This window comes from Monocercomonoides exilis (assembly GCF_001643675.1).
Source record: "Monocercomonoides exilis strain PA203 chromosome Unknown scaffold27-1312184, whole genome shotgun sequence".
In the NCBI taxonomy this organism is placed as follows: Eukaryota; Preaxostyla; order Oxymonadida; family Polymastigidae; genus Monocercomonoides; species Monocercomonoides exilis.
Window position 1 is genome coordinate 713,640 of NW_027150572.1, and position 17,051 is coordinate 730,690.

At 36.0% G+C, this 17,051-nt stretch overlaps 3 protein-coding genes across 3 annotated transcripts; 1 reads left to right on the plus strand and 2 right to left on the minus strand.

Annotated features, from left to right (window-relative positions):
• Window positions 1–98: 98 nt before the first annotated feature.
• MONOS_5954 (putative inositol 5-phosphatase 4) lies at window positions 99–8,430 on the plus strand (the record flags this gene model as incomplete). The annotated part of the gene is made up of 6 exons (XM_067876146.1): window positions 99–130; window positions 204–331; window positions 392–474; window positions 538–739; window positions 810–1,122; window positions 1,446–8,430. The coding sequence occupies 6 exons, from the start codon at window positions 99–101 to the stop codon at window positions 7,789–7,791; spliced, it is 7,104 nt and encodes a 2,367-aa protein (XP_067725998.1). The 3' UTR covers window positions 7,792–8,430.
• A 189-nt stretch (window positions 8,431–8,619) lies between these two features.
• MONOS_5955 (uncharacterized protein) lies at window positions 8,620–10,116 on the minus strand (the record flags this gene model as incomplete). Its single annotated transcript, XM_067876147.1, has 3 exons — window positions 8,620–9,446; window positions 9,657–9,811; window positions 9,874–10,116. 3 exons carry the CDS (start codon window positions 10,114–10,116, stop codon window positions 9,023–9,025), a joined length of 822 nt encoding a protein of 273 aa, XP_067725999.1. The 3' UTR covers window positions 8,620–9,022.
• Window positions 10,117–10,858: 742 nt separating this feature from the next.
• On the minus strand, window positions 10,859–14,957 carry MONOS_5956 (putative B-box zinc finger protein). The gene is made up of 9 exons (XM_067876148.1): window positions 14,836–14,957; window positions 14,698–14,793; window positions 14,505–14,646; window positions 14,159–14,451; window positions 13,945–14,088; window positions 13,464–13,748; window positions 12,964–13,251; window positions 12,395–12,755; window positions 10,859–12,235 (listed from the first exon to the last, which is right to left on the minus strand). The coding sequence occupies exons 1-9, from the start codon at window positions 14,926–14,928 to the stop codon at window positions 11,259–11,261; spliced, it is 2,679 nt and encodes an 892-aa protein (XP_067726000.1). The 5' UTR covers window positions 14,929–14,957; the 3' UTR covers window positions 10,859–11,258.
• Between the last annotated feature and the right edge of the window lie 2,094 nt (window positions 14,958–17,051).

Sequence of the window (17,051 nt, forward strand, 5' to 3'; positions counted from 1 at the left end):
AAAACTGAATGCACTCAATTAAATCACAGCGCAAAAAAATATTGGTGATCTTTTTCCCATGCTTCTTATTTTTTAAGTTGTGCACTATATTTTGAAGAATGACAGAGCCAAAGAAGCGTGACAGCCTTTTGTATGAAAATGCATTCACTTATATAATGTTTTATAATGAATCTGATGATTAATAAATTTGTAATTTTTAAAAGAATGTTCTTTGGAACTTGGAATGTTGGCACACTTCCACCGCCTCCAGACATATCAGAATTTTTGCGAACAGATCTCACAACTTGCGACTTTTATGCTATTTCACTTCAAGAAGTTGTTCCTCTGAAAAGTATGCGATTTGCATTCAGAATCATTAAAATAATAATTTTAATTTAACTGTGATACCAAGTGTCAAGCATGCTTCGGGAAAGTGATAACTTAAACAAATGGGAAAATAAAATATTATCCGAGATACAAAATGATTTTTGTCTTGTTTGCATTTTGAAATCTCAAAATTTTTAAATTTACTGAAATTTTTATTTATTGTTCATTTAGATGGTGTCAAAACAACTATTTGGACTCACGCTGTCAATATTTGCTAGAAAGAGTCTAATGCCATTTATTACTGATGTACAGATACAAACGGTTTCATGCGGAATAATTGCTCTTGTTGCAAATAAAGGAGCAATTGTCGTCTCTTTCTCATTATTTTCTCAACCTGTTTGCATCGTTGCAAGTCATCTTACAAGTGGAAGAGGTAATTTTGTATTATTTTAAAAATTGTTTTTATATGTTTTCCTTTACTTTTTTCACAAAAAAATACACAGAAAAATCAAAGCGTAGGAAAGAAGATTTCGATAAAATTGTACGAGATGTAGCGTTTAAATCTCCAAAGCTCAAGCTTCTAAGTCACGCAGCAGTCTTTTGGCTTGGGGACTTGAATTATCGCGTTGACAAATGCCTCAAACCAAAAGATATTGAGGAAATGCTGCTGAACGATAAAGTAGATGATTTGTTTGCATACGACCAGCTTATCCAGCAGAGAGAGAAGAACGAGGCATTTGAGGGCTTCCAAGAGATGGGAATCACATTTGGCCCCACGTATCGCTACGACGATGGGACAGATATTTTTGATACTTCGTATGTGAATAAAGATTGATTGAAGGGGAGATGTGTTATTTGTTCTTTTTACGAAAAAAAAGATGATGCTCATATTGCTAATCTTTTTTATCTTGTTTTGTAATTATTGATTCTCTGTTAGTGAAATTGAAAAGATAAATAAAAATTGCTTATGTATTCTTTCGTCTTTATTTTCATTGTTCTTTTTTGAATTTTTGCTTTTGTGTTATTTCTGATTAATTCAATTTTATAAAATGAAAAATAATCTTTTTTTTTTTTTAATTTATTTATTTTTATTCATATAACAATTCATATTTTTTTTTTCCCCTTCTTCATTTTATTAGACACAAGCTGCAGCAGCCAGCGTGGTGTGATCGAGTCATGTGGCGTATCATTCCACAGAATGAAGCTAATCCTCTTCTGAAAGAGAAAGAAAAGGAGAAAGAGAAGAAGACAATAAACTCACAGAACTCAAATGGATTGTCTTCTTTCCATTCAGTGAGTGAGAGGAAATCTATATCAACTTTTCCTATTCCTTCTCAAACCACGTCATCATCATCATCATCTTCTTCTTCTTCTTCTTCTTCTTCTTCTTCTTCTAATTCATCTTCTAATTTATCTTCATCTTCTGCTCCATCTTCTTCACCTCCTTCTCTTTCTTCCGACAAAACACCATCACTTGCAATGTCTCCACCAGCCACACAAAAACAGTCATTAACATCTTCCTCTTCCTCTTCTTCAACATCATCTCCTGCTTCCTCTTCTCCCTCTCCCTCTCCTTCTCCATCATCCTCTTCTCCTTCAACCTCAACCTTATCCTCCTCCTCCTCCTCCCCTCCATCATCGTCATCCACACATCATCTCTCTCTCCCTCTTCCCAGTTCTTCTCATTTCTCTTCCTCTCCTTTCAGTGCCAATCTCTCCACTCCTCATGCTTCTTCTCCACTTCGCACTTTCAACCCCAGACGTATCTCTACAAGCACTATACCCACAAACACTAATTCTTCTTCTTCCTCTTCTTCTTCTTCTTCCACTTTCTCTTCATCTGCTTCTATGACTCCTTCAAAGATTGGACATTTCTCTTCTTCTTTTGCTTCTTCGCCTACATCTTCCTCTGCTTCTTCTTCTTCATTAACAACAACAACAAATTCTTCTTCTCCTTCTCCTTCTTCTTCTTCTTCTTCATTCTCTGCCCTCTCTTCCTCAACAGTAGCTGCAGTGACTGACAATCCATTCATCAGATCTGCTCCTTCTTTTTCTTTTGCCGGCAGCGATGACAATGTGAAAGTGAGGCAAAGAGCATTAACTCTGTCTGTTACTTCAAGTTATTCTTCTTCTTCTCCTTCTTCTTCTTCGAATTCTTCGAATTCTTCAGCTTCAACTTTGTTTTCTCCTTTCTCTTCCATATCACCTCCATCAAGAGCTGCCTCTTCATCATTTAATTTCTCATCATCAGCTTCTTCTTCTTCTAATTCAAAAAGCAATTCTTCTTCTTCTTCTTCAACTTCAACAGAAAAATCTTCATCAAATGCATCTTCTGAAAGTTCTGAAGCAGAATCATCATCTTCTAAACCAATATCTCCAACATCACCAACTGCAACAACATCATCAATAACATCATCCTCATCATCTTCTCCTTCTCCTTCTCCTTCTTCTCCTTCTCCTTCTCCTTCTTCTCCTTCTTCTAATTCATCATCTTCTTCACCTTCCCCTTCTTCTCCTTCTTCTCCTTCCTCCACCACCTTATTAACTGCCACTTTTGCTCCAGTTTCGCCCAAACCTTCTCCAAAAGTCATATCTTCTCCTTCTCTCACCCCAATCCCCTTCCAAAGATCACCCCCAATAAAAAGCCAGCCTCATACAGCACTTCCAAGCAGCTCAACAACTGTCTCTCTGCTCTCTTCGACTCGTATGTCGCATTCTGGATTCTCGCCTGCTAAAGTTAGTGTGGTTGTTAGTCCAACTGCTGCAAGTACTTCGTCAGTGTTGTCATCATCATCTTCTTCTTCTTCTTCGTCGTCGTCGTCGTCTTCTTCTTCTTCATTTACTGCTTCTGCTTCATCAACAGCAACAAATACAACAAATACATCACAAAATATTAATTCCACAGAAAATGCATCAACTTCATCAGATGTCATATGTGATCAGTCAATGAGCATAGCACCAGAGCCATTGGATGTGGCAGCATTAGAGCAGCAGACGAGTAAAGATGGAAATTCTGAACAATCAAAGGATCCTTCTTCTTTATCTTCTTCTTCTTCAGATTTGAATTTGAATTTGGATAACTCAAACAAGCAAAATACAGATGCTTCTTGTATTACCAAAGAAACCAATGAATCTGAGCATAAAGAATTAACCATATCATCTTCAACAACTTCCTCCTCCTCCTCCTCATCATCATCATCATCATCATCATCATCATCTATTGAGATACCCACTCAAGAGCTGCCAACAATAGCAGCTGCATCCACTTCACCTTCTGCTCTGTCAGTTAGCAGTGTGCATTCACCTTCACAAGATTTTGGAGCATTCAATGAAATAGAAATGGCAAATGACAAAATCGTGTCTGAAGCTGAAGAAGCATCTAAAGATGATGAGAAAGCAGAAGATGGACAAAGTTCTGATGATGTGTTGAGTGATGGTAGAATTGGAAAAGAAAATAAAACGAATGAGAAAATAGCAAATGATGTTGATAAGTTAGATGGAACACACAAAGATGCAGTTGATGTTTTAGAGGAAAGAAAGATTTCAGTTGATTCATCTGGTATTGATAGTGTTAGCAATGTGATGCTACCACTGCCAACTGATGAGGCATTTTCTAAGTCATTTTCAGATGCTGTTGAAGATTCACACACAATGATTGAGAAAAAAAACAAAACAATTTCTGTATCAGAAGATAAAATTCAAGGTGATGTTTCAAATGTTCATAATAATGCAAATGAATCAGAAGACAAAGCAAAAGATGAGAGTGCGAAGGAACAAGACGATTCAAATGAAGTGAAAATTGTTAAAGAGAGCCATTCAGAGAAAGAAAGCATAGAAAATAAAAACAAAACAGAATTAGAGTCAGAATTAAGTGAGACGTTAATAAAAGATGAGAAGGAAGGCTCAACAAATGATAGAAAAGAAGAGGGGGAAAAAGCAGAAGGAAAAGAAGGCAAAGAAGAATTGAAAGAAGAAGATGATGAGATGTCTGAGTCAACGATTGAAGAGTCAAGTGATGGCGAATATTCAGACAATGACGAGTTTGAGATGAGCTACAGCGATTTTGATGACTATTTCAATGAAGACGATGATGAGGATGATGACGAGGAAGAGGAAGAAGAGGAAGAAGAAGAAGAAGAGGAGGAGGAGGAGGAGGAGGAGGAGGAGGAAGAGGAAGTTGAAAACGTAAAGGAGGAGAAAGAAATCGAAAAAGAGAAAGAAACTGAAGATTTATCAGGAGATAAAGCATCCAACGCAAACACATATGAAGACAACGAAAAGCCTTCTGAAAGTTCTTCTTCTTCTTCTTCTTCTTCTCTAGCAAAGGAAGAAGAAGAAGAAGAAAAGAAATCAGAGTCAAATAAAGCATCAGCTAATCCCATCAACACACCCGAAACTGACAAGCATCTCACCCAAACACCACACAAAGCAAAGCCCAAAAAGACAGCCAACAGCTCATCTTCCATTGGAGAATGCAACAAATCTCAAAAGACATCACACATTCGGAAGAAGCGCAAGTACGGCCTCAACTCCGACCGGTGGCGGAAGAAGCTTCTGGAAGACCTGCTGTTCATTGAGTCGTTAGAGGAGAAGCAGCAGAAGGGGACAATCATTCTCTTTACCACTCCGTTCTTGCAGTCACGACGCCCGCCTCAGCCTCCTCCGTCTCTTTTAAGCAGCTCACGATTCACTGAATCGCTTCCCCCGCCTGTTCCGTTGCAGAGCGGAGGGAGTGAGCAAAACGAGAAGTTTGTGTTGAGACAGGCTGGGTTTGGACAAGTAGGGCAGAGGAATTCGGAGTCTTTGGGGTCTTCTTCTTCCTCCTCCTCCTCCTCTTCTTCTGTGTCAAAATCAGGGGGTTCTTCAGAAGATGGTACTGGCGTACTAAATTCAGGGATAATGTCGATGTCTCCTATTCCCTCAGCTCCTTCGTCTTTGCCCATTGCAACACCTGCTTCTGTGTCTTCACTCGGGGCAAGTGGCAAGCTATTCACTGCACCTCGTGCTGCATCACTTTCTTGTGCTGCTCTTTCATCATCATCATCTTCTTCTTCTTCTTCCTCATCCTCATCCTCCTCTATTTCTTCTTCTTCCTCTTCTTCTTCTTCGATGATTCAGTCAGAATCAGCCTCCAACTTCCGCCCACGCTCTGCCTCTCTCGCTGCCATTGCACCTAATTCCTTGTCTGTGAGCACATCCAATGAATTGTTTGAGAGCAATTCTTCTGTCTCTTTGTCTCTCTCTGCCCAATCATCATCCTCCTCCTCCTCCTCTTCTTCTTCTTCTTATTCTTCTTCCTCTGAGAAGAAGAGCTTTCCTCATTCTGCTTCTAATAACTCACTGGCGAGCTATCAAAGTGCCAACCTTCTGTTTGATTTTGCACCCGTTGTGCATTCAGGCAGTGTTCAGGATGTGGCGAAAGTTGATCCTTTCGCATTGAATGAGAAATATGACAAGTTAATAAGCAAAGTTAATGAAATTGCTTCGCCAACAATGGAGAATGCTGCTAATCCTGATGCAACCGTTAAATCTCCTTCAACAGTTTCTTCTTCTTTGTTATCTTCGTCTCCATCTCCATCTCCTTCTTCATCCTCTTCCTCTTTTCTAACCCTCTCCAAGTTATCCGTTTCACAATCTTCCCAGGTGTCTTCAAATTCTGTTTCTTCTTCTCTTTCCTTCAGTCCAATAACCACATCAACCACTTCTCAGTCTGCTGGCTCTTCTGCCCACTCGCTTCATCCACCTGTATCCCCCTCGTTTTCTTCACTATCGCGTCCTTCCTCTTTCCCTCCTCTTTCTATTTCAACAACCTCCTCATCATTGAAGTCTTCTTTGCTCGGAGCCAATCTTTCAACCACTCAATCTCCTTCACAGTCAACAGCAACTACTTCTTCTTCTTTTTCTTCTGCTCTTGTTCCTTCACCAGGCAACAACATCGCCTTAAAACTGATTCCACTCAGCTATGAGAAGCACCAGCTGTACAACCAAAGCGATCATCGCCCTGTTTCTGCTGTGTTTCGCCTGTTTCTCTCTCCGCCGCTGCTTCCGTCAGACATCTCTGTCTCAATCTGTGAATCTGCTAAACACCTGCCAAGTAGATCACCGTCAATTATGGCTGCATCTCAGCTGCCTTCTCCTTTCTCTTCTCTTTCTTCCTTCTCTCCTTCCATTCAAAGCAGCACTACTCAAGCAACAACAGCATCATTATCATCATCATCATCAACTCTGCCTTCACCCAATCAAAATCAGTCTTCTCTTTCTTCTATCAACGCACAATGCTTCAGTTCATACGAGGCATCTGAGCAGGCGAGTCTGGGCTTTCCTTTGGAGAGCAACCGGATTGTGTCGACGGAGGAAAGAGTGAGACATCTGCAGGACGAGAAGCAGAGAGAGGCAGACGAAGACACCTCGTTCTCGTTTATGGGCACAGATGCTGGGAGCAATGGTGGTAGCAATAGCAATAGCAGTAACAGTAGTAATAGTAATAGTACTAGTAGCAGTGGTGGCGGAGGAGGTGTTAGTGGTAGCAGTAACAGAAGCAGTGGAGGAAATGCCAATGTGAATACGAATGCAAATATGAATGTGAATGCGAATGTGAATGGAAGTGGAAGCAATAATAGTAACAATTGTAAAGAGAACAGAAAGGATGGAGGAAAAGAAAGCAGCAGTGTTCTGTCAGAAGCAGAAAGCGATGTGGAACGAGAGAGTCTTCTTCTGAAGGAGCTGTGGATCACTGAAAGACGGTGGCTGTATGCAGAAATGAAGGAAAAGGGGATTCCGCTGTCGAAGGACGAGGCAGCAGAAGCAGACCTTTTTGAGGAGATAGAGAAGGAGTATTTGGCAGAAACAGAAAGGAGGCAAAGGGAAGTGGAGGAGAAAGAAAAGGAGATGGAGAAATCAAAGGAAAACGAGGAGAAGCTGAAAAAAGAGCAGGAATTGAAAGATTCGAAAGATGATCTCAGACCCCCATCACCTCTCAATCCATCATCTTTGCAGCCAACTGCTTCTCCATTGCCATCATCATCTTCTACTACTACTTCTTCTTCTTCCAATGCCACATCAGCCAGCCAGCAGTCAGCTCTGCGTGCTTTAGCTCAGTTCCAGCCAGCCAACAAGGTTAAGGGGAGTCTGTCTCTTTCACTGCCATCGTCTCCCTTTGCCAGCAGGAGTGGGATGCATCTTATTCGTCGTGTTCAGCCTGTCTTGTCTGAAGGAGGGGCTGCGTTTTTGGTTGATCCCCTTGCAATGCCTCATCCTTCGATATCTTCTTCTTCTTCTTCTTTATCACCAACGAGCAATACAACAACATCAGCACAGACAATGCCACCGAGGCCTTTGAGCACTTGGCATTCGCTTCTGCAGTTTTGGCCGAATTATCGTGGCACTTTGCGTGATGGGCAGCATGCAGTGAAGGATGGAATAATAGAGAGACGACACATAATGGAAGAAAGAGAGAAGGAAAAAGAAAAAAAGGCTAATAAATGAGTTCATTCTATTTTGCTTTTCTAACTTTTTCTTTCACTTTGCTTTTCTTTTCTTTTCTTTCACTTTGCTTTTCCTATTCTTTTCCTATTCTTTTATATTTCTATTTTTTTTCTTTTTTATTTGAACAAAAGAATGAAATTCGAAATGAATATTGATTGGAGTTTATTAATGGTTTGGTTGTATCTGTTATTTATAGGAGTTTTTTTTTTTTATTATTTTCAGAGCAGCGTTTAGTTTAATGTTTTTATGGCTTTATTAGAGAAGAGTTATCTTTGATAGCATTGATTTTCTAATTCACACTTTGAACTGTTTCATTTATCCGAAGTTTATCCGCTTTGATTGTATTGTTTCTTTCTTTTTTTCAAAAAAAAAAAAAATAATACGAATTTGTTACAAAAAATGAAGTTTGATTATTTTTGCATTTCTTTTTTTCGACTCATGTGTTTATTATACGTACCAAATTTTTTTGTTCTTAACTTGTTTTGAATCTGTTGTGAATCATGATTTTTGTGTGCAATAAATGTTTTTCTTTCTTTTTATTATTATTATTATTATTTTATTTAATGTTGTTAGATTGGATAGAAATGTTAAAGTTTCGATGTCATATCATTTTATTCTTGAATAAATTTTTCATACAGCGATTTGTTCTTTTTATACGATAAAAATGAAAAAAATCACAAATTGAATGAACTTCATCAATAGATAATTCTGAAGCTATTTACGAATTGCTTTTATCTTTCACTGAAATTCAAATTGCAAACAGTGAAAGATAGAGTATAAGGCACAAATTGAAAGATTGTTGAATTTCAAAATAGAATGCGAAAAATAGTTCAATGAAATTCTGTTTTATGTTTCGTTATCACATTGAATGAAATGAAACGAAATTCGAAAATAAATACAATCAAAAACAAAAAGAGATATTTACGCAAGCAATTAATTGAAAATGATTAATTATGAGGCAATTAAAAAAAAGTTCAATCAATTGCTTGAAACGAAAATTGTTTGTAGGATATACAATTATTCAAAAACACCTGGCAAATGAAAAAGAACTTTAGAGCTCAACGCAAATCCAAACTCAAAAACCTAGCTGAAAAATGAATATTCCAAGAAAATAAAGACGCTATGAGAAAAGCATGTTTGGCAAAATTCAAATAATAATAGAAATATAATTCCGAAATTGCCAAGTGTTAAAAAGTTTTTCAATATTCTTCAAAGGTGTAAGCTGAGCATTTTAAAAATCTCCATCTGGATCTTTGATTCGATTCATACCATAAAAACCAATGAAGATATCTTCAAGCCCTTCTTCCTCTAACTTTTCAAGCATTTCTCTAAAAGGAATCTTTCTTTTTGCCAAATCGTTTCCCTTGTTCATGATCTCCTTTGATTTGTATGAAAGCGAAGACAAAAGACACAGAATATTATTTTTCTCCAAAAAGAAACTTCCGGCAATCATCCTCTCCCATATATATAAAAATGTCTTCACGTGAGAGTCAACAAATTCGTCATCCAATGTAGATTTAGTCATATACTCCAAAATGCAATCAATAGCTCCACCTTTTAACATATCGTCTATGCTAACGATGGTTGATATTGCCATCGTTTGAAAAAGGTCCATGACCTTTAAATGCAATTCTCTGCAATTATCATTTGCTGCTCTATATATGTTCACAAGACATGAAATAAATTCATCGAATTCGACTGCTCTTTTAAAATTTTTGCTATAAATATATTTATCAAATTTTTCGATCCATCTCTTAATTACGAACTCTTCATTTATTTCTTTTTCCTTCTTTTCTTCTTCCCTGCAACAAAGACATCTTCCTAGTTCTGTTAATTCCTTTGTAGCTTCTATTACAATGTCAAACTCGAGTTCATATTTCTTTTGTCTCAAATTTCTTCCTGTCATGCAGCCCTTCAGGAGTATCAAAGCAGATTGATAAGCAAGATGTGTTAGGTTGTGGTGTTGACGATGATGAAGAAGAATTTCTATAAGCTCTTTTTCATGCTCTTCTTTTTCAACCTGTGATAAAGAAAATAAATAATCAAATAAATAAAATGTAAACAATTTATTAATGTCCATACTGTATAAGGAAAAATATTACTCAAAGGGAGCAATGCCATTTCGACTTCCTTTTGCACTTCCTCGCTTTCTTCTTTGTTCGAAGCAGCCCGTAAAATATAGTGAACGACAATCTTTAGCACATCATCTGGAACAAAGTGTTTGCGTTCTAAAAGAGCAAGATAGCATTCGCAAAGATCAGTCAGCAGCTTTTCGTTCTTTTCTTCTTTTTTCTTCTCTTCATCAATAATCATCTTTTCGAACATATCAAGCAGTAAAGAATCACAAAAAGAAGAATTCCAAACGGCCTTCGACAATTTACGCCATCCGTAATGTTTCAATAATAAAAGAGCATTTTCTAACGATAATTTCTTTTCCTCTAGCATTCTACCAACACTATCAAATATAACTTTGAAAAAAGTAGTTCTCAGCTCTTCATCATCCATCTCATTTATTAATTCATTTATTTCATTTATTTTTTGTTTTTGTTCAGCAATGGAGCATTTGGCAAGAGAAAAAAACTTCACTAAAAAAAGAAGAAAATAAAATAAAAGAATAGCAATCACTCGAATTTAAAAGTTAATGTAGTATGGCAATACGGATAAACTTGTCCATAGGTGAGTCCTATTGAATCAGAAAGTTGAAATTTAATAACCGAATAAAAAAAAGATTATCACGAGACAATTAAAGATAAGAATTTATAAAAACTACTCCAATATTTTGAAGTTAAAAAAAGATACATTTGTTTGTTCAACTGTCTTTTGCATTCGTTAACAATAGATTTCAAAATAACCACAACAAAAGTTGAGATCTCACTTAATAAATAATGGGTACTTCACAATTCCAAATTCTGACAAACAGCAAACTTTTCATTGTTTGTTTTTTATGTGCAATAAACATCGAAATTATTTATTTTTCTAATTGCTGTTTGCCTCTCATCAGAATTTCAATCTCTTTCTTCCTTATTTTTATCTCGTTCGTTTTTTGTTTATCTTTAAAAATCATGAGTCAATGTATTTCATCACTCTTCCATGAATTTCACAAAAAATACTATCGAAATGCAAATGAAACAGTTAGCAAAATCGAATTTTGAATCATTGAAAAGTCAGTAATAAATTACATCCAATTTATTGTTTCTAAAAATTAAAAAAGAATAAATAAATAAAGTGAGGAAAAATAAGAAATAGAGGAGAAAAACGAAATCCGTTGGAAAAGGCTGAAAACGTGAGTAACAAAATCCTTAATTTTAGAAATAAATTTACTGACTTATTTGTTCGTTGTATTATAAATAAATACACTACTTTTATATAGTTATGATTTATGATTTATTTCATCATTCGTTCAACGGGAAATATAAAGCAGACTTTTTTTTTTTAATTGAAACAGTTCCAACCTTTGAACGAGAAAATTATTGAGTTGGGGAAGCAGCTCGCATCGCTGCTGGTGGGCCAGAAGCAAAGGAAGAGATGTGAGGAGAGGAGGTTGATGAAGCAGAAGCAGAAGCAGATGAAGAAGATGACGAAGGTGCAGATGAAGACTGGTGAATGCTCTGAGACTGCTTTTGTCGCGCTTTCTGCATCATCTGCTGGTTCAGCTGTGCCTTCCACAAATCCTGTGAGTTCATCTTCAAATACCCAGCCGGCGATGAGCCAAAGTCCAGCACTGAAGAAGAAGCCAAAGGAAGAGCAGACGAGGAAGAGGAGGAAGAAGATGAAGAAGGCGAGGAAGCAGACGGGGGAAGCAGACCAAAGGATGACAGAGAGGAATGAGGTGGGAAAGTTGGTGGGTGCTGTGCAAGATATGCTTCCATCTGATGTGAAGTTGATCGTCCTTCTTCTCCTTTCCTTTGCATCTGCTCCGCTCCTTCTCTTTCTTCAGGTCTTGCTGGACTTCTGCTGTCTTCTCCCATTTGCTCATTCTGCAGCGGCGAGGGAGAAGAAGAGCACATCAGTCCCCCCATCTGGCTGTTCATGGAGTCTTCGGGTGCAAAAGATGAAGAAGAAGAGGATGAAGAGGAGGAGGAGGATGATGCTGGTGATGCATATGGATTTGAAGGAGAAGAAAGTGAAAGAGCAGAGGAAGATGGCTGAACGGTGTACGAAAGAGGGCGATTGGGTGTTGCATTCATTCCCGAATAAGGTGCCGACGAAGAAGTTGAAGCAGAAGCTGAAGCTGAGGCTGAGGCTGAAGGAGAAGGAGAAGGAGGCGAAGATGACAGCATTGAATTGGAGCGTATCGGAATCTGCGATTGTGTCACTCGAATATCAGCAGGTGGGCGTGAGGGCGGAGTGAGGTGCGATGGAGATGAAGGGTCGAATGATGAGCGCTGCATGTCTGTTGATGGAGAAGAAGCGCTTAGCGCTTCTGGAACCTGGCCATAATTACCTGGAAATGTTCGTTGAATAAATTGAATGAACAAAAACGAAAAGATCGTTTTGTTCGATTTTCAAAAAGAAATAACAATCATTGATATGAAGAGAGAATAGGGAAAAAATATGTTTTTTTTTTTAGTTAAAGAATTTTCAAAGAAAATAAAAACCAAACCTTGTCTTCTTTGTTGTGGAGACACAGGAACATCAGAAAAGAGTTGTGATTGATCAGCTTGCATCTGTTGATAAGAAGGGTTAGAAGACGAAGGCGATGAAACTGGCATCGATTCAAACGAAGAGCCCTGAGCAGGAGATGCATTAGGCTGCTGATAAGAAGACTGCATTGGAGAAGCTGCAGTCATAGGCGATGCTGCATAAGGTGCTTGTTGAGGTGCAATTCCTGCTTCCATAGGAGTAGCAGCAGCAGCGTCTGACTCTATCGGAATGAATGGCTGGCTCAAGAGAGCACTCAAGTCGCGGTCGATTTGTGTGAACTTGTCGCGCAATGAGGGGAATGGGTTCTCGCGAACTTCCAACTGCATGATTATTAATAAAAGTTTCATTAATAAATAATGAATGTTTAAATTAACATGTTCAATAATTTTTCATAATGACAATATTATCAGAAATAATCAATTTCACAAATTCTTCAAAGATTTCTCATTCAGCCTTCCACAATCAAAAACAATGTTAACCATCTCTAAATTGCATCATCTTCCGCAATCTTATTATCAAAAAACACACCATCCCACCCACAGTCAGTTTTGGATCTATTTCTTGCGCGTTCCTTGGGATTCCATAAGGCGAGCGCAGCTGTGTCTTCATCACGTTGTATCTTGAGAATGAGCACAGGAATTTCACTGGATCGAGATTTTCCTGAAGGAACAGCAAAAACGTTTCAACCCAGTTGATGTAGCCCATCTGCCGTCGAAGCTCTTGCTCTTCAGAGAGAAGGTGCTCCAGCTTCATCATTGTGATCATCTCAACTTTCTGGCAGGCAGCTAAATAGATCTTCTCAAGACGAAGAAGAGCCTATAGATGTTATTAAAAAAAGATAAAATGAACATAATTGAATAAGTTCGTGTAAAATACATGGTTATTTCAAAAAAAAAAATGAAGATTACTCCAAATGATAAGTTTACGAAAGAATTATAAGTTTCAATTTATTCCTCCAACAGAATATTAAATGAACTGTTTTTTGTGTTTTCTCCTTTTCCGTAGCTCTTCTCTTTTTCTTTGCAAACCTGTTGGTATCCGCTTCTAACTTCTCCAACTCTCTGATCAACAAACACAAGCTGGTCTTGTATCAATCCCTTTTTCCTTTCAATTTCCATGTCTTTTTCCCTCATCTTTTCCACTGCCTGTTTATACGCAGCAGAAATAGGCACCAATTTGTGGTGTGAAAACTCGCCTGAGGAATGCGATCCAACCATTTTGCAGTGAATACACACAGCCACTCCGCACACTGGACAGAAATACTCAATTCGCTGCTGCTCGTGAAGAGGGCAATTGGGATATATTTTCTCGTGCTGTGCATGTTAAGTGTGGAGGAGGGGGGATAAAATTCAATATTGTGTGTCGCACACAATGAAAAGACATCCAAGTGAAGAGAAATGATTTTAAAAAACGTAATTTTAACATTCGTTAAAATCGCAATTCAATTGCAAAAAAATAATAAAAGTATAATTCTCTAATAAAAAACATTTCTTAATTTAATTTTCAAACCTCTTCGACTTTCCTTCTTGTATGCCTTTGAAGAAGAGGAACTTGCCCATGCAAGTCATCGTCACATGCTTTGCACAAATATGCATTATCCTGAACACAAAACACGACGGCGACAGCTCTATTGCAGTTCTGACAAATAATTTGCTAAAATAAAAAACGCAAATTTTGGGGGAAATAAATTTTTTTGAGTTGAATTTTAATAATTTTGCTGTACCTGTGTTTTTAAATCATCTGCTGGATTATAGCTAAATTCGACTTGATATAACGGTTGGACTTGTGCAGGATTGGTGATATAGTAATCTTGCTGAAACATTCGTACGTCCATATCAGATATTTCGTCTTCCAAGCTATTTGGTGGGGCAATGATAATAGAGTCAAATCCGTCCGGTACATTGGTGGGTAAAGCAGCTTCATATTCACCAGTTGGTGATTGTTGTGCTTCGAGCCAGAATGCTTTCCCCACCCCAATCTTGCAAAATATAAAGCTATATTTTCTCATTCCTCTTTCTATTTAACATATCAATCTTGAAATTTCTAAATTTTTAATGATATTGTCATACCAGTTTTATTAACTTTGACAGAACCAGTGTGAAATATCTTTCCACTTGAAGTGAATTGAAATCCACGTCTGTTCAACTCATATACATCATTTGCTTTATCCAGAGCGGCAACATCGACCCATGATTCCAAGACGGTCATTCTCTTACAAAATATTTATATCATCATATTTTTAAAATACAACAACTATCAAACTTCTGTTTTGTGTGAGAATTGTCTATTTACATGCTCGTTTTCAATATTGTAAATACTTGTAATTATAGGTGATGTACTTTGAAGTGATAAAAATAACTAAAAAAAAGTGAAAAAAAAGTATTTAACAAATCTTCATACCATGTATTCCATCCTGTTCCACACGTCAGACCCTTTCATAATTGGAATACGTCTGCGCGAAAGCGAATCACTGGGTGAAGCTAAAAATGACATTATTCAAATATTCCAAATATTTTATTAAATGTTAATGGAAATGATCGAATCAAAATATGTGATAAAACATTATCTCTTGTTCTTGAGTTCAGCGCATATTTTTAAGCAATAGTTTGCATTAATCCTGAGAGATGTCAAATAAAATAATTGTCAAATCCTTTCTTATTTCACTTTTAAAAAAATATATCAAAAATAAAAAAACAGAAATAAACAAACCAATAATATAAAAAATAAGTATTATTAAAAAATAATATGCTCAATTTTTTTTAAATGAATTGTTCAAAGAAAAGTGATTAAAAGATGCCAATAAATTATGTCCACACAAATCTCAGAATATGTTCTTCCTGGTCTGTTGTTAAAAAACGAAATGGGGAAAAATACGGACTTTCAAGCTTTTTTTTGAACAATACATTGAAAAATTGCTTCACTTATAATTTTATTTCGCTTTCTCAGACTTCAAAATTTTTTTGATTTTTATCTCCGTAAACATGCATTATTGAAATCAAAACATGAAGTTTTCCAACATTTCACGAATGTCAAAAAATGAACCAATTTTCATAGTGTTTTTTATTCGTAAAAAGTCAATGGCAAGTGCATAATTTTTCAATGAAAATGCTTGAAGCAAAATAGTTTGCCCCAAATTTCAAATTTGTTATCAAATACAACAGAAAAAAAAAATCTCTAATGTATTTTTAAATTTCAAAAACAAATGTCGAACTCACCAAAAAAAAAAAAAAAAAAAAAAAAAAAAAAAGGGGGGGGGGGGGGGGGGGTTGGAAAGTGATGAGATAATAATAGAAAAAAACATAAATAAAGTGATTCACAATTTGAAATCGATGAAAAATATAGGAGCGGATGTTGTGTTATAAAATAAATAACTGTTTCAGTTGGAATTTTACTTTTCCAATGCGAATATAAATAAAAAATAGATATGATTATTATTTCTGAAAGGTTGACAACGTTTTTTTTTTCAAATTCGTTGAAGAACTGGATTTTTAATGGATAACAATAAACAGACAACAATTCAATTTCAACGTTGCAACTCAAAAATTCTAATTTCCATTAAAATAATGATATATTGGCAACAATGAGAAAATTCACTGATCAACTGAAAGATATTTGGATGATTTTTTTGATATCATCACTTTTTCCTTCAAATGAATTTTTTTGTTTGTGAGTTGTTCTTTTTGAAAAGTCGCAAAAGTTAAAAACCTGAGTTAATGTTTAATGGTTCTATTTTGATAATTATTTGTGATAAATCCATCATATTTCTCCACAATGGACATATTCTCGCATCAAATTGATTTTTTAATTTTAATTGGAAAAAATGATTAATTTTGATGGATTTGTTGTGAAAATTGATCAAATTGTGTAAATATTGATTTTTCTCAGGTATTAAACATTTGTGACTTTCCATAAAGAAAACCCGATGTTTTCTTTTTTTTTCAGAAATTTATCATTAAAAAGTTGTTTTCATTATTATTTTTTCTAAATTCAATAAATGAGATGAATTCATTACGAACAAATCTGTGAATGAAATCATCTCTTTTCAGTGTTCGTCAATCACTATTCAAAGTCAATTTCAGAACCGAAAGTCTTTACAGCGATTATTCAAATTTAAAAAAAATCAAGCAGATGTTTATTAAATACATTTTCCAAAGATATAACTTTTTTAAAAACAAAATTCTTTATTCATTTTTATAATAAAAAAACTTCAATTTGACAATATGTTGATAATTTTGCATATCAATTGTTGAAAATTATCACATTAATAACTAAAATGGGGCGATATTTTTTGCTTTATGAATTTAGTTCCGTTCAGAGTTTCTGAATATATTTCTCATTTTTTTATTTTTCTAAACAGTTTTGTGTGAGAATGTTTGATTTGTTACGATATGAAAGCAGAAAAAGTTTGGAACAATTCGTTGTTTTTTCATTAAAGCAAGAATTTTTTCCCAAATGAGATTTGACAAGGAGATTAAATCAAATTCACTAAAAAGCCGTCGTTTTTTCAATCTTTCTATAAATTATATTTTAAATATTTTGTTTGAGATTTTCTAATCTTGTTTTAACAAAACAAGACAATCAATGAAATGTAATATTTTTTTAATATGAATTGTTCT